General features: G+C 44.5%; 1 protein-coding gene across 2 annotated transcripts in view; it reads right to left on the reverse strand.

The window, feature by feature from the left end:
* Positions 1-22,318, reverse strand: part of smg6 (SMG6 nonsense mediated mRNA decay factor) — a 527,995-nt gene that overhangs the window by 111,896 nt on the left and 393,781 nt on the right. For both annotated transcript variants that reach the window (XM_072243359.1, XM_072243360.1), the window contains 2 exons: positions 8,233-8,409; positions 3,474-3,623 (listed from right to left, as the gene is read on the reverse strand). In XM_072243359.1, coding sequence (XP_072099460.1) covers positions 3,474-3,623; positions 8,233-8,409 — 327 coding nt within the window. The remainder of the gene's footprint in view (positions 1-3,473; positions 3,624-8,232; positions 8,410-22,318) is intronic.

A 22,318-nucleotide genomic window follows, 5' to 3' on the forward strand; every position in this document is an offset into this window, starting at 1 on the left:
TCAGTGCATCTCTGTCTTTGATCTGATTTAGGTATGGTGGTCAATGAGACTGAGAGAGGCAATTTCCCAGACAGGTCTAAGAACAAGTGAAGGATCTGGATCAAATACCGAGCCTAACAGCTCATAGTGAAAATAGGCACAAAGGGTCCATATCAAAAGTACCCAGAATTTGGGTTAGCAGTATAAGTGAGCACTAATGCCTTGCATCTTAATTAGCATTTGAAATCCATTCACATTCCAAATACTCATCGTCATTATGTGCCATATCGTATAATGTGGACCATCGTGGTCTCATGACCATGACTGTTCCTGTCAAGTTCTTCTACAGAAGTGGTTTGCCATTGCTTTCTTCCAGGCAGTGTTTTTACAAGATGGGTGTCTCCCGGCCATTATCAATATTCTTCAGAGATTGTCTGCTGGCGTCAGGAGTTGCATAACCAGGACCTGTGATGTGCACCAGCTGCTCATACAACCATCCACCACCTGCTCCCATGGGTCCACGTGACCCTGATCGGAGGCTAAGCAGGTGCTACACCTTGCCTAAGGGTGACCTGCAGGCTAGCGGAGGGAAGGAGCTCCTTACACCTCCTTCGGTACAGATGTATCTCCACCTCACAACCCATCCCACTACTAAATAGATCAACTTCTTGTCATCATCATAATCTCATACTCAATGCACCTTTGTCTCTATTACATGACGAACTCTGAACATGTGTCATGAGACACATCCATGGTGTGTGCTTCATTCAAACAGTGACCATCTGCACAGAATTATATAGTATGTGGGCTTCAGCAATAAATCTAGGAGAAAGCAGTTATCAGCATCCAGTTCTAATGTCAGCAAACCTCGCATTTTTCCTGAGGACGTTCAGTAATCTCAAGGTCAGAATTCCTGAGGGATGGAGGGAAGGCTGGAATCTGACGGCAGAGGAGAGGAGGAGCAGCAGGATGAGACTGGAATCCCTGAAGGATGGTTGAACAGGCCAGAATTCCAAAAAAGCTACAGGGGGAGGCCTTTCAGCCCACAATGTTGTGCCAACCCTTTAACCTACTCCAAGACCAATCTAACCCTTCCCTCCGTCCCTCATGTACTGTATCTGCCTTTACCCCCACCCCAGATAGGGTGTTCCATGCACTCACCCCCTGTGTAAGGAAACCTACCTCTGACTTTCCTATACCCCTATACTTCCCTTCAATCATCTTAAAATTATGCTCCCTTGTATTAGACATTTCTGCTCTGGAAACAAGGCTGTTCACTCGATCTATGCCTTTCAACATAACACAAGAGATTCTGCAGATACTGGAAATCCTGAGCAAAACACACACAAAATGCCGGAGAACTCAGCAGGTCAGGCGGCATCTATGGAGGCACAATGTGAAGACTGAAAGAGAACAGGAAAGGCTGCTAGCGTACAGCAGGACATAGAGAACGTGGGGTGGAGGAGTGTAGATGGGAGCTGGAACATCTATCTGGTTCCACCTCTCACCCATCTTCCAGCCTCTATCTCACGCCATTACGTACTTGCAATTTGTTCTATCTCCTCTCAGTCCTAATGCAGGTCTCAACCCACAACACTGGCTTTCACCTTGTGTCTCCTGGGCTGGAGAGTCACTTCATGTATCTCTCCACCAACTTTCCAGGAAAGTGTTAATGAGCGGGGGTAGGGGCTGTGGTGCCTAATAAAGCCTAGGGCTCTCTTTGGAAATTGGGGTGTATAGGTAAGGCCTTGGGAATGGATCCTTGAGGGACCATGACCAACACAGGTACCAGATAAAAATCTGTCGCTCAGTTCTGGTTGCACTGTCCAGCATGGTACGAAAAAGATCCATTGGTGTCCAGAGGTAGTTCTGCAGGATCAGGGGCTTCAGTTTCAAAGGTGACTGGAACAGCAACAGGGGTTCTCCCCACAGCACAAGAGGCTGGGAAGAGATCAGATCTGATGAAGAGTCATGAGGGGACTTGGTAGTAAATAGAAAACAAAAAGTGTTTCCAGCAGTGGAAGGGAATTATTCTGGAGCAACTATTTTCTCGAAATCTAAATATCGGAGTTTACCAGTGTGATAATCTAACAAAGTACCAGTAACAACATCAGAAACACCCTATTTACTGAATTCAACAAAGTATTTTGAAGCTGTAGTCCCTGGTAAACACCAGGGACAGTCAGTCTAATATTACTGACACATTCAAGTTGAATCCTCAGTGGGAAGAGGGAAAGAAAGACTACATTTACATAGTACCACTTGGGCCCTGGTTGTAGGGTGCCCTGGGACAGCCTGTGTCTGAGCTACGGATTGTTGTTATGTATTAGGAGTGTGTGACTGATTGAGTGAGCCCAAGAGAGCACAGCATCCAACAGGCAGAAAGACTTGGCCCTGGAATCTGCCCCTCCTTGTATTGCGCCGAGCCAGACCGCCATCTCCAGAGTAACACGAGGTGGAAATGGCAGGTTCCAACAGCCCACCTCACCTAGGTATCTGTCTGGATCTCATCCCAGCCCTGTCAGCCTTCTTCACCCCCTCAGCCCTAAACTACAAATCGGCCTGGTTCTTGCTTTGTCAGGCTTCTCATTCGCTGCGCTGGCAACATCCTGTCATAAAAATTAATCCCGAAGTGTGAAGTAGTTACACTTGGTTTGTGGTTTCCTTTGTCAATAATCACACATCCCTGTACTATAAAACAGCAATGCTTGCAAATTATCCTATTGAGAACAGTGTAACTGGCACCTGAGAGAATGGACTCCTGGGTGACTGAGATTCCCTGTTGTCCAGGTAACAGAGGTTATTAAGACAAAACACACACACACAATGTTCCAAGCAATACTACCCAACATCCTGCAATATTCTTTCCACAACCTTTAAGGTTTGTAGCTCGATGATAAAGATATGCCTAAAATAAATCACGTTAAGGAAACGGCACAGGGCTTGGACGTAAGTAATGGCAGCAATACTTTAGCACTGAAAGAGTTAATTGAACTAAAACAGGGATCAGACATGCCAAAAATAAGAAATCAGTTCTAGCTAGTGCACAGGTTAACTGTCAGTGATCGATTTTAATACGAGCCGCTGGGTCCTAAGCAGAGAGCTAGTTGTAAAAATACATGAAATTAACTTTAACAAATGAGTCTTTGGGAGAGCTGTCTAAAAACACACTTTTTCTGAATGGATAAATCGAGAAGGAAACATCAGACTCTGTTGATATTAACATTTTAAAACATTTATCGTACTTTTAAAAGGTTAAGCTGGGTTTGGAAAAATAACTTGAGTCTGTTCAGGAGCAAAGCCAAAGCCTCGAGGGCACACATGTGCATTTTCCCAAAAGGGTCTTTGGTTTGCCTATTTTATAACCAGCCCTACATAGCACAAGAGTTTGAAGCATATGGCTAGACAGATGCTTCTGGCTCCAGTTCAAGGCTGACAGAAATGAAAGAAAAAAAAGATGGAAAGTTTTCTCCCCAGTGAAGAGCCTTGGGTACCTGGATCTTTTCCTGTCTGCGCTTCTGCTCAGCAAACTTTTTAGTCAGAGCTTGCTTTTTTGCTCTCAGCTCCTTTATATCATCTTCCCCTCCGCTGCCTTCAGCTTCAGTGTCCTGTCCCTCGTATTCTTCAATGATGACATCTTCTTCCTGTGCACAAATGGTTGGCAACAGAACTGAAGTGAGCAACGGTGAAAAATGAGATTGCTATTAACAAGATGCAGCAAGGCGCTGCCATCTTCAATATTCAGCCCCATACATTAAACTAAAGTTCAGCAACACACATTTCAGCTATGTCATATTCATGCCTGGGTGATTAATAATGCCTCTGCTGCCAAAAAACCTAGATAAACATGGATTACCAAGCAGGTCTGGTAGCTCTAGTAGACTCCAAATCCAGATTTCTCAAGTTAAATTCTAATATTTGAAAATACCAGGTCTACTGGAGAGCTTCCACAAGTCCTGCATCATGCTATTGGCAGAGTCCTGCCCCAGCAGATATTACCTCTGGCTGCAGAGGCAAACTGCATGATTGGGCAACCAACCAAAGATACAAATGACAGGCACCACCCTGCTAGAGGGAAGGAGGTCACATCTGCTCCACTGTTACCTCGACGCTTACTGGCACCAAGGGCTGAAAGGACTGATTCCAAGTATCTCACCTGGCTCTGTGCAACTCAGCTTGCCTGTGTGAAAAGCCAGCATTCTGCTGTCACACCCTCCACTTCATCAGTGGAAAAAGCAGTTTTGCTAAGGCTTCACACTGCCACACAGCTGAAAGTGATTCACTCCAGAGAATTCAGAGCACTGGTAGTGTCTGTGTGTTCTTTGCTGGCCAGGAAGGGAGGCCTCTGGCTCCCACTGCACATTGCAGCATGCAAGTTTCACAGCAGCAACTCATGGAATACTGATTTCATTGCTAGGTGTCAACAGTTTGGCCAGTGTTACAACCACAGGTGCTAGGTAGCAGACAGGGGTGCAGAGAGTACAGAAGGCCCACGCCACTTCAATAATTTTGAGGAAATTTGGTAGAAAAGTTGACAGAATAAAGAAATAGATTTACGACTTTAAGTGGCCACAGCCTTAGGACCACTTGTACTTTCCTGGGAATTTTCTGGCCATTTCTAACACTTTAAAAGGAGTGGCTTGTGATGTGATCAGGGTTCATGGGATGAGGGAGGTGTTTGAACAATGAGGGTTTTGTTAAAAAATCGGGGGCCACCAGGTTAGATCATGAGGACACTATGATTTCAATCAGGGATTGATCAGCTGACGGAATTTAAGTCATTCGTCACTACTGATTTAGGCTGCCACTATCCCACTATTAGCCCACAGTTTCAACTGAACTCACTGCTAACATTGATTCAGTGGTATAAAGCCCGTACAGACCAGGAAACAGAGAGCGACTGAGTCCAACAGCACCACCCACATACACCTGTCACTACTAGGCTCAGCATCTTGGAACATTGCTACCTTCTAGATTACAATGTTGGTTCAAAAGTACAATGAGCTGGGAATGAGGATTTCATGTGCAGGGTTTTTATTGTATGGACTAGGCTAGTGGGATTGAGCAACGTGTAGGTCACTAGTGACTGCTGCCCACTGCTAGGAGCCCAGGCTAACAGGACAACAGGTGAGGACAAGGGGCAGCACAGTAGCATAGCGGGAGGTTAGTATAATGCTTTACCACACCAGCTGTAAGATCGGGGTTCAATTGCCACCACAGTCTATAAGGAGCTTGTAGACCGCCCGGGTTTCCTCTCAGTGTTTCGGTTCCCCCCCAACCCCCCCCCACCCCCGCAGTCCAAAAAGACATGTGGGTTAGGCTTAGTGAATTCGAGGCACAGTGACACTTGCAGGCTACTCTTAGCACATTGCCAAATTTTGTTGGTTGTTTACACAAACAACATATTTCATTGTATATTTTGATGTGCATATGACAAATAAAGCTAATCTTTTAAAGGACAAGCTGTGATGTCCTCCACAGTTAGGAGCCTATGAATACTCACAAGCCTGGAAGCCATACCCAGCAACAGACTGCATTTTTAAATAAGAAAAGAAATAAAACAAAATATACTCTGGCAAGCTGAGGCAGCCAATAGTCTCTTTCCTCACAGTCAGAGAAAACAGGCACGGGGAGGGTGTGGCACCCAGTGGGATGAACCTAAACATAGAACATCCTTGGTAACTGCCAACCATTAGCCAAGCGCCAGCTGTGGCAGCAAGCAGCTGGTACTGTACCTTTGTGCCCACTATAAACTGTGGCATCTCAGCTTAATTAAACCAGAAGATGCAGCAGCAGAATTCACCCATTCGGTCCTTTGAGTCTGTTCTGCCACTCAGTCATTGCTCATTTATCTCTCAATTCCATTTTCCCATCTTCTCCCCATAACCCAAACCCGCTTACCAACTGAGAACCTGTATGTTAAACTTTTTTTCTTTAAATTGTAAAAATCCTTATGACTTGAATCAGATGTTGAGTATTTGCTGGCAAGCCAGTAACTGAAAGAATGCTCCCTTGGTAATGTGGTACATTCCAGTTTCCTCTTTGCCAATCGGTCAGATTGCTGGATCCAACACCTTCCTACTTTACCTTCAAGGCACTGACTCTGGCAGGGGCCCATCGTGCCTCTCTTCACGTCTGAGGAAGAGATGTCAGAAGCTCACTGTGAGAGACCTCAATAGCTGGCTTCTCTTCCAATGGCTCGTGCGGAGGGAAGTGAGGGACCTCTGCTTCACCTTTCTGGGGATAGGGAGACCAACCTCTAAGCCCAGAAACTGCTCCATTAGGAATGGGAAGGGCATGTTCAAAGTGCAGTGTTTTTGAGAGTGCCAGAAATGGTGGTTATGGTTATGGGTAGAAAAAGGAGAATGGGGTTGAGAAATAAATCAGCCATGATTGAATGGCAAAGCAGACTCAAGGGGCCGAATGGTTTATTCCTCTCTATCTTATGGTCTAATTAAGCTGAGGTGCCGCAGTTTGTAGCTGGCACAAAGAGGTTTCTCTGCAGGGGCTGTGGGCAGGGTGGTGAGCTACATCTATAGAGGTCTGAAGCAAGTAGCTTATTTGCAATGGAGTTGAAGTGGTTCACTGATACAGGTGGTTTTATTGTCTAGCTCACCGGTTATGGCAGCCCACGTTGAACCACAAGGTAAACAATGGGAAGGGAATGGGAGGTAAAGGAACGCCAACACTGAGGCCAAAGACTTCAGGCTGGAGGATGACCAATGCTGTGCAGCAAGGGCAGCAAGAGATATGGCACAAAGGTGGAGCTGAGGAGCAAGCAATGAAGAATAAAGATGTAGATTATTTTCTAAACAGAGCGCAAATTCAGAAGTCAGAGGTGCAAAAATATTTGGGAGTCCTCGTGCAGGATTTCCTAAAGGCTAACTTGCGGGTTGAGTTGACAGTAAGAAATGCAAATGCAATGTTAGCACTCATTTCCAGAGAACTAGAATATGAAAGCAAGGATTTAATGGTGAAATGTTATTTCACCATTACTGGACAGGCAACATTTGGAGTATTATGAGAAGTTAGGGCCCCATATCTAAGAAAGCTGGTACTGGAGCGGGTCCAGAGGATGTTCGTGTGAATGACACTGGGAATGAAAGGATTACTGTATGAGGAGCCTTTGATGGCTCTGGATCGGTATTCCCTGGACTTTAGAAGAATGGGGGGGGGGGGGGATCTCATCTAAATCTACCAAATATTGAAAGGCCAAGATAGAGTGCATGTAGAAAGAAGTTTCCAATATTGAGAGTGTCCAGGACCAGAGAACACAGACTCAGAGTAGAAGGACGTCCCTTTAGAATGGAGATGAGGATGAATTTATTTCACCAGAGAGTGATGAATCTGTGGGAATTCATTGCCATAGACTGCTGTGGAGGCTAAGTCATTGGGTATATTAAAAGCAGGGGTTCAAAGGTTCTTAATTAGTTAAGGTGTCAAAGGTTACAGGAAAAAGGCAGGAGAATGGGGTTGAGAGGAATAATAAATCATCCATAATAAATGGCAGAGTAGGATTGATGGGCCGAATGGCCTAATTCTGCTCTTATGTCTCATGAATAAGCTTAATGACTTTCTCTCATATATTCCTTCATAGTATCTCTTCAATATTTACATATTTCATCTTAGTGTAAAAACATTTACCCAAAAGGGGTGTGGGGCTTTGAGTGGGCATGCATGTGGTGGGAGGCACATGTCAGCAAGTGACAAGCAGTTTGATAATTGGTGATTAAAATTAAACAGCATGGCAGCTGCTCAACCAGGGGATGTCATCAAAAAGGCACAGGTTTGATGGGAATTTGGTTATGTACTCGGCTGTGGTAAAACCCACGAAACAGATGTCATTGTCCAATCTATGTGCAGGATATGTATACATTCACTAGACGGGCTGATTCAGAGTGAAAGAAGCACTTAGTGAACAAAGAATTGGAGACAGTGCAGCTTTAAGGGAGTATATATGAAAAAGCAGGAACACCAGCAAATTCCCTAATCATATCAGGATGTGGGCTGCTGTTCAATTTTCCACACAAACCAATGAGTTTGTCTCTTCCTGTATCAGTGCTCCAAGCAAGGCCCCCTGTGAAATCAGTGCCACAGCTATAAACTTTATCCTACTCCTGAACCTTGACCTTGCCGAGGTTAGCTCCATTAAATCATCCATTAAACAGTGAAATCGAAAACAGCATGTGGATCTCGTAGCAGCAGTGGAATTTCAGGAAATGGAATAAAAAAAATCCCTCTGGTGTGCTGTACCTGATCTTTCAGTTGTTTTCCCTGTTGGCCTCCATCTTCCTTTCCCAGGCTGTCTGGGATGGGTGCCACTGACACATATTTTCCACCCTTGAATGCCAGCAGAGGTTCTTCTTGGCCGCAAAGAGCTTCCAGGAAGTACTTTAGCACTGTGACCCTCTTGCAGTCAGCCGCTATTACCTAGTGTTTTGGGGGAGGAAACCAGAACATTAGCAGGGGGAAAAAAACCCACATTGTTGGTTGAGTGCCAGAAGGCTCATGAGAAACGTGTCAAACGGCATTGAGGCTACCAGGAGGACAGCTCAAGCTGAGTTGACGGCAGGATCAGAAGCCACAGGGATGGTCGCAAGCGGAACCAAAAGTACACAGCACAGGAGTCGCTACGTGCCACCGACATCACGAGAGGAACATAAAAAGACCAGCAGGGCGTTTGAAAGATGGTTTAAGTCACAAAAAAGAAACTAAAAGGATTTCCACAATAGCATCAACTTCCTCCTTTCTTTAATTTTAACTACCCATGATCATATTGCTCGTCAGCCTCTTGACACTGGCGTGACCTGTGACCACAAAACCAGAACCTCAGGCTTGACCTTAAGCTGGGGGTACAGCTTCAGGTCAGCAGAGTACTGACATAGATTCATGTCCGCTTCTACAAAGTGCAGACTGAAAACATAACATGATCCTTTTCAATTGTTGTTTTGCAATCAAGGGGACTTTTTTTCTCACAAAAGTATAAATTAAACACTTTTGCAATGTATGTGGAATGTATATTCCACTCAATGCACAATACTGAACAGATACAACTGCAGAAAGGGCTGCCCTAAAAGTGGGTAGCTTCTAAAGTCAAAATATAAAACTGTACTGTGAGTTACCAAAGAACACATACTAATGGTTAATAGATTACAAGGTTAGGGGTGAAACTCATCTTATTCGAACAGGAACCCTTCACCATCAGCAACCGATTGTGAGTATCACACTCAGCCCTGATACTGCCAGGGAGGGTATGTGGGAGCGTGGTACCCACCATACCATGGAAGAGACTGAACGGAGAGGGAAAAGGGACGGGGGCCGAGGTAGGGAGGAGGGTTGGGACTGGAGCTGTAAGTGGGAGGGAGAAGAGAGCCGGGTGGGGGGGAGAGAAAGGGTGGGGTGAGCAGTAGAAGCAGTGAGGGGGAGAAGAGAGATGGAGCAGTGAGAGTAAGAAGGGTGGGAGCAGTTCTGGGGAAGAGTGGAAAATTCTGTTGGGGGTGGGGTGCTTGGGTACAGTACAGGCCTTTCAGCCCATGATATTGTGCCGAACTTTTAACCTACTCCAAGATCAAGCTAACCCTTCCCTCTTACGTAGCCCTGCATTTTTCTATCATCCGTGTGCCTAGCTATGAGTCTCTTAAATGTCCCTAATGTATCTGCCTCTACCACCACCCCAGGCAATCACTGGCAATAGCTGGGGAACAGTGGCAGGGAGAAGAGTCATGGGGGGTGTTGTGTGGTAGAATGAGCTGGGGGGGGGGGTAAGGTGCAGGAGTAGGAAGAGGTAAAATACCAGCCACTTCCTTGGCAAGTCAGCTGGACTCTAGGGGTTTGATCTTGGTGCTTTCCCTCATGTTGGAGTCAGTGGGTTTGAGGAAGCTGGTAAGATACAGATGCAAATTCATCCTAACAAGAATGAGGTGACATATTTTGGAGTGGATGACCTAACTAAGAGTAGGACAATGGCCTAGTTATTCTCCTATGTCTCGTGGGTTAAAGAGCACGAATGGTAGGCCCTTAGGGGATACTGAGGAACGGAAGGGCATTGGTGTACATACAAGTCTACAGGTAGAATGGGTGATGAGTCAGGAGGCCTGGACAAACCAGAAGAATATTTTCACTGTAGAGTGGGTGGAATTGGGAATATACTGCCAGACAGTCTGGTCCTCTCACAATACTTCAGAATCAGGACTAAAATCACCAAGACAGAGTAACTTATGGACCGTGTGCTGGAAAATGGGATTAACATGAAACTGAACAGCCTGTTTCTCTACTGCAATACTCGATGAAGAAGAAAAAAATAAGCAACAAAAAGAGGAAAAATAAATATTAAATTAAGCAGGAATACAGCACGGATACAGGCCCTTTGGCCCAGCTCGACAATGCTGAACAGCCACCATAAGACCGCAAGACATAGGAGTAGAATTAGGCCATTCAGCCCATCGAGTCTGCTCCACAATTCAATCACGGCTGATTTATTATCCCTCTCAACCCCATTCTCCTGCCTCCTCCCACTAACCTTTGACATCCTGATTAATCAAAAACCTATCAACTTCCATTTTTGTGTATGTTGCTGAGGAAACAATACATGCTGTGCACTCCGTACCACGTTCCCCAGGAACCAACCCGCTTCCAAATCCTTTCAACTCCTCTCCAAGCTCCAACCCACTGTAAATTCAACTCTTCCCATTTCTTTGAAAAAACAGATCCCTTTTCTAAACTTCCAATAGTTAATTACATCTTTGGCTCCTCATCCCAGACCTTTACTGACTGAGAACAGCTCTCACCTATCGGCCGTCCTGATGATTTTAAAAATAAGATAATCGCTTGTAATCTACAATGTTCAAAGCACCCTAATTGTTCATATCCTTGTACACTGCACTTCTCTATCCATTGTGACCTTTAGATCCTCAAGTACAAACGCTCCATCTGGAATCCGTTCTTGCTATTTTAACTAATTTCCGTTATCTGTCAGATTGGTAAATGCATCCTTACTGAAATTCTCAGACACCTTAGACTGTGAACGATCAGGCTGCAATACCACCATTTGCTTGCTCGGAAACACTTTCAAACAAAGGTTAATTTTGACCCTCTTCAGTCCTGCCCAGTTGGACTCAGGTACCTTGATATCTTGGGGAAAGTATTGGTTTTATCTCTTGTAACGTTGGTCAACCTAGGTCAGAGTTCTCCACCAATATCCCTACCTTTATTTTTCCTAATACAAAGTATTCACTAAATATTTCAGCCTCTTTTTATTATTTTTAAGATCTCCAGATACTTTTACATTTAATGCCACTTCATTCATCCATATTATGGGTTGGCACAGTAGTATAGTGGTTAGCGCATTCGCTTAACAGCGTGGGCAATCATCAATAGGGGTTTGATTCCCGCCAGTGTCTGGAAGGAGATTGCACGTTCTTCCCATGACTGTGTGGGTTTCCTCTGGGTTCGCCAGCTTCTTTCCACATTCCAAAGATGGGTGGGGTTAGTAAATTGTGGGCATGCTACGTTGGTGCCGGAAGCAAGGCCACACTTGTGGACTGTCTCCTGCATATCATCGTACTGTGTTGGTTGTTGTGCAAAAGATGCACTTCACTATATGTTTCAATGACAAGTAAAGCCAATCTTTCATCTTTAGCTTTAGCATTATCCAGGTTAATGACAGCTTCCTGGTACGTAGTCACAATTTGTGATGGTGGGGGGGACTTCCATGTGGCTTTTTCAATCATAACATGTCTAGGAGAAGGAAAGAAGGCGCACAAATTTAAGTAAGTGAAAGATGGAAAATATTTTTTCAACCATTGTGTGGAGAGAGGGTGAGCTGGAGCTGACTGCATGACAGGGTGGTAAAGGCAGCAAGGCTCATCGCATTTAAATCATCTCTGGACGTGTACATGGAAAACTGTGACCCGGTCTCACCTATCAGCTGCCAGCTTGTACTCCTTCCCCTCTCCCCACCTTCTTCTGGCTTCTTCCCCCTTCCTTTCCAGTCCTAATTATTCCCCTCCACAGATGCTGCCTGAGCTGCTGAGTTCTTCCAGCATTTTGTGTGTGTTGATCAGCATCTGCAGAATCTCGTGTTGATAACCTGTGAGGTACCTGCTGCGATTAAGGGATTGGCTGGTCTCCTTAATTTTATTTTTGTCGAGTAAGGCATTGCTTTGTTACTGTTGCTCTCGCCAGCTGAAGTTTCATACCACACTGCTCTCTGGATCAGAATGAAATAAAATGATATATTCACCAAAATGCTTGCATTAAAGAGAGTGGAAAGCCCCAACAGGGAATGAGATGGCAGCAGTTAATAATGTTGCGTTTTTCCCTGGATCTTAGTGCGTCTGCCTTTGTCACTCTCCTCTCTGCTCAGTCAGGTATCCTGAGTTTCCATGGCAACACCTTTCTACGTTAACGTTGCAAGGAACAGAGTGTTTCTATCCAAGGGCAGCCCCTAGTGACATTAGCTTTATGACTGAAATGAGTTTGACGTCAGTGGGTGTGGCCTGAGATGTCTTCATTTCTCAGCAGCGTCATTTAACAAAACAGTTTCTATTTTTAAAACCGTGAAAGACGTCATTCATTAGAACCCAAGAGGCTCAAGTAGGTGAGCACAAAGAATATCAATATGGCAAGGAAGTATCTGCATGGGCAGATAAAAGGATTGACTTATTTTGGCTTCTCTTTCAAAAGAGAAAATTATAAAGGAGTAATGATCCAGAACACAGCAGGAAGCTGTGATTTTTAACTAAAACCTAGAGTTATGAAATTCACTGCCTGGAGCATCTCTGAAGCCCTTCCAGGGCAACACTCTATCAGAAAGCAGACGAGATCAACAATCATCGGGCTTGAGCTGAAAATTTCCATATGGCTCCAAACCACTAACCACACTCACACACTCTCCTTTGCCAAACACCTTCCCTCCAACAATAAACCTCATTAATATTAGTTCTCATTAAATACCTGAAAGTTAATTATTACACTTTGATACAGTAACTTATATTAGTAGTAGTAAATAGTATACTAATTATGCAAAGTTAACATTAATTTTGAGAGGACTAGAATATAAGAGCAAGGATGTAATGCTGAGGCTTTATAAGGCCTGACTGCACCTTGGAGTATTGTGAGCAGTTTTGGGTTCATTTTTTTTGGCGTGTGCGTACGTGCGTGTGCTTGTGTGATGTTGGCGGGACAATGTCTTTTTCATGCCTTTACAAGGCATGGAGCGAGAGAGAGACTGTGTGGCATGCCACTCCTCACACAGACACTTCCCTTTATTTTACGAGGTTGAGTTGCGATCTCGACACTCAACCCGGCACGGATGGAAAACGTACACGGGAGCGGACCCGGCTGGGTTCGAACTCGGGAACCTCCGTTCCAAAGTCTGGCGCTGATGTCATTGCGCCACCAGCGGGCCCCAGTTTTGGGTTCTTCATCTGAGCTGGCATTGGAGAGGGCCCAGAGAAGGTTGAACAGAACGATTCTAGGGATGAAAGGGATAAAGAATGGGGAGTGACTGATGGCTCTGGGCCTATACTCTTTGGAATTTAGAAGAATGAGGGGGATTTCATTGAAACTTATTGAATGTTGAAAGGCCTTGATAGAGTAGACGTGGAGAGGATGTTTCCTGCAGTGGGCAAGTGTAGGACCAGAGGGCACAGCCTCAGGATAGGGGGACGCCCACTTAGAACAGAAATGAGGAAGAATTTTTTTAGCCAGAGAATGGTGAATCTGAGGAATTCATTACCATGGCTGTGGAGGCCATGTCATTGAGCATACTTAAAGCAGAGGTTGATAGGTTCTTGACTAGTCAGGGCCACTCAAAGATAATGGAGAGAAGGCAGGAGAATAGGATAATAAATCAGCCATGATGAAGTGGCAGAGCAGACTTGATGGGCCAAATGGCCTAATCCTGCTCCTATAACCTTATTGTTTTGTGGTCTAATTTGCAAAGCTGATCTTTAAATTATAGTAATAAAAACAGAAAATCTTGGCAACATTTAGCAGGGCAGGCAGCAGCCATGGAAAAAGAAACAACCTAACAAAGACCCTTCATCAGAACTCAATTATAATTATAGTTGTGGATTTCAAAATACACCTTCAGTGCAAGGATAGCAAACAGCTCGTGAATAGACAGCTACGATGAAAGTTTTACAATCAATAACCATAAAATAATTCAGAGCAACACACACAAAATGCTGTTCCTCGGCAGGTCAAGCAGCATTTATAGAAAGGAATAAACGGTTGACGTTTTGGGTCATGACGTTTCATCAGGACCCTTCAGACCATCATTCCTCTCCACAGATGCTGCTAAGTTCCTCCATTATCTTATACACTGTCTTGTAAAAGTATTCAGCCCCTAATCCTTGATCACATAAATATTACAACCAGGGATTTTGACCAATTTAACTGGGAATTTTAATTTGTGAATCACTCGAGTTTTTTGGGCACAGAGCTTGGAAAAACGATACAACACACTTTTAACACCGTAAGTCAGCGAGTTGTTTGCTATGTCTCCCCTCTCGCTGTAAAACGGAAACACCTCTTTTACCCTTATTAGGGAGAGACAGATCCTGTGGTATGTTGAATTACTGGGTGAACAAGTAGAATTTGGGGTACTGCAAGTCTGTGTCTTTATCAATGCTTTGGTAGGTGGGGGGGGCACCAATACTTTTTTTGCTGGTGGGGGAGGGGGAATCATTGCTTTGCTACTGCGTACGTGTGGGAGGGGGAGCTGGAGGGGGGCTTTGAGGTTCAAACATTTAACTGTCATTTATTCTTTGGGGCACTCCTCTGTTTTTGTGGATGGTTGCGAAGAAAAAGAATTTCAGGATGTATATTGTATACACTTCTCTGACATTAAATGTATCTTTGAAACATGCTCCTTTTTCACAGTAGAGCCAAAAAATCAGGGAAAGTAGTAAAGCATGAAAAACTAAAAATTCAAAACCTGAAATGTCAGCAGTTCAAAAGTATTCATCCCCCTTTGTTCAGTACTTATTTGAACTACCTCTCTCAGCTACTACAGACAATAGTGTTTTTGGATAAGTTTCTATTAGCTTTGCATAGCATGATAGAGCAATATTTGCCCATTGCTCCTTGCAAAATTCTTCAAGCTGTACCAGGTTAGTTGTGGAGCAGTGGTGGACAACAATCTTGAGGTATTGCCGGAGATGTTCAATTGGGTTGTCAGGACTTCATCTCCGGTTGACTGGGCCACTCAATGACATCATATAACCATATAACAATCACAGCACAGAAACAGGCCATCTCGGCCCTTCTAGTCCATGTCAATTTTCTTCATTTGAAGCCAACTGCATGGTTGCTCTGGCTGTGTGCTTTGGGTTGTTGTCTTGCTGAAAGACAAACTTCCTCCCCAGATTAAGCTTTCTGGCAGAGGCTAGTAGGTTTTTATCCAGGATCTCTCTGTATTTATCATCATTCATCTTCCCATCAATCCTGACCAGGTTTCCAGTCCCTACGGCTGAAAAGCATCCCTATAGCATGATACCTCTACCATATTTTGTTGTAGGGATGGTATTACCTGGCTGATGTGCAGTATTAGATCTACGCTACACGTACCACTTAGTATTGAAGCCTAAAAGTTCCACTTTAGTCTCATCCAATCACAAGACCTTCTTCCACATCTTTACAATATCTTCTGGGTGACACTTTGCAAAATATTTACAGACAGGGATATGCTGTTTATTTAGCCAGCGTTTCTTCCTTGCCACTCTTCCATAAATAACCTTTTCGTGCAAGACTTTAGAGATTATGAACCCATCTAATTCATCTCCAATTGAATCCAGTGACTTCAGCAGCTCACTCAGAGTGACTGTTGGCATCACGGTAGCCTCTCTTACAAGTGCCATTCTTGGGGTAGTGACTAAGTTTAAAGATGCGGTCTGACCTAGGCAGAGTGGCTGTGGTTTCATATTTTTGCACTTTTTCACAAAGAACTCCATTGAGCACAGAGATATGTTCAGTTCCTTTGAGATGGTCTTGTACTCTACCCCAGATTTGTGCTTCACTATTATCATTTCCCTGACTTGTCTTGAATGCCCTTTTGTCTTCATTTTGGTTTGACTGTTGAAAGTCTGCCATACTGTTGGACCTTAGAGAGAAGAGGCTATTTATTCTTACAAATTCATTGAAAAAAGACGCACTTCCAATTTTCTACATTGATAAACTGGATGAGTTGGTAAGGTAATATATTGCACCTGAGGAAAGTTAGCATAGTAATTGCAAAGCTTTTTCAGTCTTACAATTTTGGTTTTTAATTTTTAGTAAACTGTTGAAAGGTTTTCGAATTTTTCTTTTCATTTGACATGATGCACAATGTTTTGTAGATTAGCTCAAAGAATCCTACTTCAAATATAGAAAACGACATAAAATGTGAAAATAGTTGTGGGGGCTGAATACATTTTCAAGGCACTGTATGTGTTGTTTACAATTACTAACTCCAGCTGTAACACCAAACTCTGGTCCTTAAATGCAAGTAACAACAACTTTCAAATCACAGCCCCTTGGGAGGCTAGGTTATCCAGATAAAGAACAGTACAGCACACGAACAGACCCTCCAGCTAGGTTCTACAGAACAAACGTCTTTTCCTCTGTAATTTGTTGCTTAGCACCCTTGTCATGGACAGCAGTCTCAATCCTTGTATTACAGACAGAACACTCTCCCCAGGTAGTTCTACTCATCTGTTCTGCAGTATTTTCCTTTAACTGCTTATATAAATCCCTTTTGAGATGACTGTATCACTTTTCCTATTCCTTTTAAGACCCACCTTCAAAATCTTTGGTGAATGACTCCTGTTATTATTTATTTAAAGATACAGTGGGAATCAGACCCTCCGGCCCTTCGAGCTGCGCCACCCAACAACCCAACAATTTAACCCTAATCTAATCACAGGACAATTTACAAAACCAATTAATCTACCAACTGGTTATGTATTTGAATTGTGGGAGTAAACCGGAGTAGCCGGAGGAAACCCATGCATTCCATAGGGAGGACATAGAGAAGGACAGAACTCCAAAGTGGTGCTCAAGTCATCCTTTATAAAAAAAAAACAGTTGCTCCTCTGAACTGTCCATAAAGTTTCTCTGATACAATTCAACCAAATCTTCTCTGACTTAGTCTGTTCTGGAAGAGGGAAGCCTAGAACTGGACAATACAATGAAGTGGTTATGTAGTTTCTAAGCCTATATATGCCATGCCCGTTTATAAAGCTGAAGGCCTCAATGGACTTTTGTTAAAACACAAGCTTAGTTTTCTTTGCTTCCCGTAAAGATAGGCAGCTCCCCAAGTTTCCTGCTCCTGCACCTCTTTATATTGCGACAGCCTCTTCTTAACAGTAAACATCATTTTACATCTCCACACAACACCCACCTACCCTGCTGATCACAGCCCACCAATCGTCTCCACGTACTTCACTGCGGTCAACATTGCATGTCACATCTCACACCATCACTCGCCAAACCTCCACCTCCTCTGTACCCCTCCTGCAAGCTGCCCCCCAGCCCTGCTGTATTTCTCACCCCACCAACCTCCTGTGCTGTCACAGTACTCTTCTCTGTTTCATACAGTGTGCCAGCCAGAAACTGCCTATTTCAGCACCAGTTCATCAAACTGAAATAAAACTGTAAATCAAAACACAAGAGTTCTGCAGGTGCTGGGATCTGAAATAAAATCAGAAAATGTTGGAACCACTCATCAATCCAGGCAGTGTCTGTGGATAGGGAACCAATTAATGGTTCAGCCTATAAATCCTTCATCAGAATTCAGAAAGAGAAAAATCAAGGTAATTTAGGTAACAAACAACTTCTATTTTTGCTCTCTTTTGGCACTATTTATTGTACTTCATAGTATATTTTACACTGTACACAATAGAACAAATTTCAAGATGTATGTCAATGATAATAAACGTGCCTCTGAGGTAAGGGAGGGAAAGGAATATATCTGATAGGGTGACACCATACTCTTTGTTGTAGCAGTTAGAATCAGATTCATTGCTTATTCTGTTATGTATAGTTATTTTATGTCTGCACTGTACTGCTGCCACAAAATGCCATATAAGATAGAAAATATCAACCCTGATTCTGACTCTCTGTCTGCGCAACGTGTTAACAATGGTAAGGCTGTGGGTACAGCCAGCAGGTCAGTCTGTACCAAGTAAAAACTGAGCCAAAACAAAGGAAGATGGAAAATGTCAATTCTAATAGAAAACAGCAAGATCCCTACAGTTGGAGAATTCAATATTGAGTTCTGCAGACTGCAACGTGCCCAGACAGAAGATGACATCTTAGAACACAGAACAGTACAGTACACACAGGCCATTCAGCACACAATTCTGTGCCAATCAGTAATTTAATGCATAATAAACTAATTCCTTCTGCCTACACAACATCCAACATCTAAAAGCTTCTTAAAAGCCTCTGTCCTATCTGCCTTCACCACCCCACCCCCCCAGCCACACACTGCAGGCACCCACCCTTCTCCGCCCTGCACAACCCTTTTAAACTTAGCCCCTCTCAGCTTAAATGCGTGGCCTCTATTATTAGACAGTTCACTTCTGGCGGTAAAAAAGAAACTCTGTCTATGTCAACCATAACCTTATAAACATCTGTCAGGTCTGTCCTCAGCCTTTGCCACTCCAGAGAAAACAATCAAGTTTGTCCAACTGCCCGTCATAGCTCATACCCTCTAATCCAGACAGCGTCCTGCCGAAGCTCTTCTGCACACTCTCCAAAGCCGCCCATCCTTTCTGTAATAGGGTGACTAGAGTTTATACAGACTGACCATTCACCGTACCCACGTGTGTAACAATTTTATACAGCTCCAAAAGATTGGACGTTAGCCTCCCCTGCTCCAGGACAAATCATCCTGGCCTATCCAATCTCTCCTTATAACTCAACCTCTCCAGTTCTGGTGACATCCCTGTTAATCTTTTCTTCACACTTTCCGGCTCAATGACATTCTTCCTATAGCTGCAGCAATGAAGTGTGGTCTCAGCAACATTGTCTTTCATTGTAACATGGTGTTCCAACTCTTGTATTCCATGCCCTAACCAATGAAAACAAAATACCTTCGTCACCATCCTCAATGAATGGCAGCGATGCTTCACTACCAGATGAACTCAATTGTCTTCTATGCACGCTTTGAAAGGAAGCATATAACTACAGCTGTGAAGATCCCTGCTGCGCCTGATGACCCTATGATCTCTGTCTCAGAGGCCGATGTTTGGCTGTCTTTACAGAGAGTGAACCCTCTCAAGGCGGAAGGTCCTAATGGAGTACCTGGTAAGGCTCTGAAAACCTGTACCAACCAACTAGTGGGAGTATTCAAGGACATTTTCAACCTTTCACTGCTATGGATGGAGGTTTCCACTTCTTTCAAAAAAGCAACAATTATACCAGTGCCTAAGAAGAATAACGTGAGCTGCCTTAATAACTATCATCTGGTAGCACTCACATCTACAGTGATGAAATTCTTTGAGAGGTTGGTCATGAACTCCTGCCTCAGCAAGGACCCGGACCCATGCAATTTGCCTAGCACCACAATAGGTCAATGGCAGACACAATCTCAATGGCTCTTCACACGGCTTTAGACCACCTGGACAACACAAACACCTATGTCAGTATGTTGTTCATCGACTATAACTCAGCATTTATTACCGCAATTCCCACAATTCTGATTGAGAAGTTACAGAACCGGGGCCTCTGTACCTCCCTGTGCAATTAAATCTTCAACTTCCTAACTGGAAGACCACAATCTGTGCAGACTGGTGATAACATCTCCTCCTCGCTGACGATCAACACTGGTGCACCTCAGGGATGAATGCTTAGCCTACTGCTCTACTCTCTATATTCCTATGACTATATGGCTAGGCACAGCTCAAATGGCATCTATAAATTTGCTAATGATACACCCATTGTTGGTAGAATCTCAGGTGGTGACGAGAGGACAAACAGGAGCAAGTTATGCCAACTAGCGGAGTTCTGTCACAGCAACAACCTGGCACTCAACATCAATAAGACAAAAGAGCTGATTATGAACTTCAGGAAAAGTAAGATGAAGGAACATATATCAATCCTCATAGAGGGATCAGAACTGGAGAGAGTGAGCAGTTTCAAGTTCCTGGGTGTCAAGATCTCTGAGGATCTAATCTGGTCCCAACATATCGATGCAGTTATAAAGAAGGCAAGACAGCGGCTATACTTCATTAGGAGCTTGAAGAAATTTGGTATGTCAACAAATACACTCAAAAACTTCTATAGATGTACTGTGGAGAGCACTTTGACAAGCTGTATCACTGTCTGGTGGTGGGGGGGGGGGGGGCGGGTGGTGTGGGTTGGCTACTGCACAGGACCAAAAGAAGCTGCAGAGGATTGTAAATTTTGTCCGCTCCATCTTGGGAACTAGCCTACAAAGTACCCAGGACATCTTCAAGGAGTGGTGTCTCAGAAAGGCAGCGTCCATTATCAAGGACCTCCAGCACCCAAGGCATGCCCCTTGTTCACTGCTACCATCAGGTAGGAGATACAAAAGCCTGAAGGCACACACTCAGCGATTCAGGAACAGCTTCTTCCCCTCTGCCATCAGATTCCTAAATGGACATTGAACCCTTGGACACTACCTCACTTTTTAAATATATATTATTTCTGTTTTTGCACAATTTTTAATCTATTCAATATACATACACTGTAATTGGTTTATTTATTTGTTATTATTATTTTATTTTGGTTTTTTCTTCCATATTATGTATTGCATTGAACTGCTGCTGCTAATTTAACAAATTTCATGACACATGCTGGTGATAATAAACCTGATTCTGATTCTATCTACCTATGCTACCACTCTTAGTGAACTATGCACCCTGGGTCTCTCTATTCTACAACACTCCCTGGGCCACTATGTACCCGTACCCCTGGGTCTCTCTGTTCTACAACACTCCCTGGGCCACTATGTACCCGTACCCCTGGGTCTCTCTGTTCTACAACACTCCCTGGGCCACTATGTACCCGTACCCCTGGGTCTCTCTGTTCTACAACACTCCCTGGGCCACAATGTACCCGTACCCCTGGGTCTCTCTGTTCTACAACGCTCCCTGGGCCACAATGTAGCCGTACCTCTGGGTCTCTCTGTTCTACAACACTCCCTGGGCCACAATGTACCCGTACCCCTGGGTCTCTCTGTTCTACAACACTCCCTGGGCCACAATGTAGCCGTACCTCTGGGTCTCTCTGTTCTACAACACTCCCTGGGCCACAATGTACCCGTACCCCTGGGTCTCTCTGTTCTACAATGCTCCCTGGGCCACTATGTACCTGTACCCCTGGGTCTCTCTGTCCTACAACACTCCCTGGGCCACTATGTACCCATACCCCCGGGTCTCTCTGTTCTACAACACTCCCTGGGCCACTATGTACCTGTACCCCTGGGTTTCTCTGTTCTACAACACTCACTGGGCCAATATGTACCTGTATCCCAGGAACGACTGTTCAGCTCCCTGGATTGTGAGGAGGGAAGAGGAGAAAGAACCCAAGCTGCACCTCTTGTGGCTGAATGGGAAGGTGCCATAAGACAGGGAGTGGTCGATAAGTTGGGCAAACAAACCAGGGAGACAAGGGGGAGTCATCCCTTGGATATTCTGAAAGGGAAGGGGAATGCACATCAGCAGGTGGAATCTTGCTGGAGTTGACAGAAATTGCAATGGTTGGTTTGGCGAATAAATTCTGTATCCTTAACCATTTGCCTCCCTACACGACTCCCTTGTCCATTCGTCCCCCCCATCCCTCCCCACTGACCTCCCTCCTGGCACTTATCCTTGTAAGCGGAACAAGTGCTACACATGCCCCTACACTTCTTCCCTCACTACCATTCAGGGCCCCAGACAGTCCTTCCAGGTGAGGCGACACTTCACCTGTGAGTCGGCTGGGGTGATATACTGCGTCCAGTGCTCCCGATGCGGCCTTCTATATATTGGCGAGACCCGACGCAGACTGGGAGGTCGTTTCGCTGAACACCTACGCTCTGTCCACCAGAGAAAGCAGGATCTCCCAGTGGCCACACATTTTAATTCCACATCCCATTCCCATTCTGACATGTCTATCCACGGCCTCCTCTACTGTCAAGATGAAGCCACACTCAGGTTGGAGGAACAACACCTTATATTCCGTCTGGGTAGCCTTCAACCTGATGGCATGAACATCGACTTCTCTAACTTCCGCTAATGCCCCACCTCCCCCTCGTACCCCATCCGTTATTTATTTGCATACACGCATTCTTTCTCTCTCTCTCCTTTTTCTCCTTCTGTCCCTCTGACTATACCCCTTACCCATCCTC

The sequence above is a fragment of the Mobula birostris genome, chromosome 25 (assembly GCF_030028105.1).
Source record: "Mobula birostris isolate sMobBir1 chromosome 25, sMobBir1.hap1, whole genome shotgun sequence".
NCBI classification, from domain to species: Eukaryota; Metazoa; Chordata; class Chondrichthyes; order Myliobatiformes; family Myliobatidae; genus Mobula; species Mobula birostris.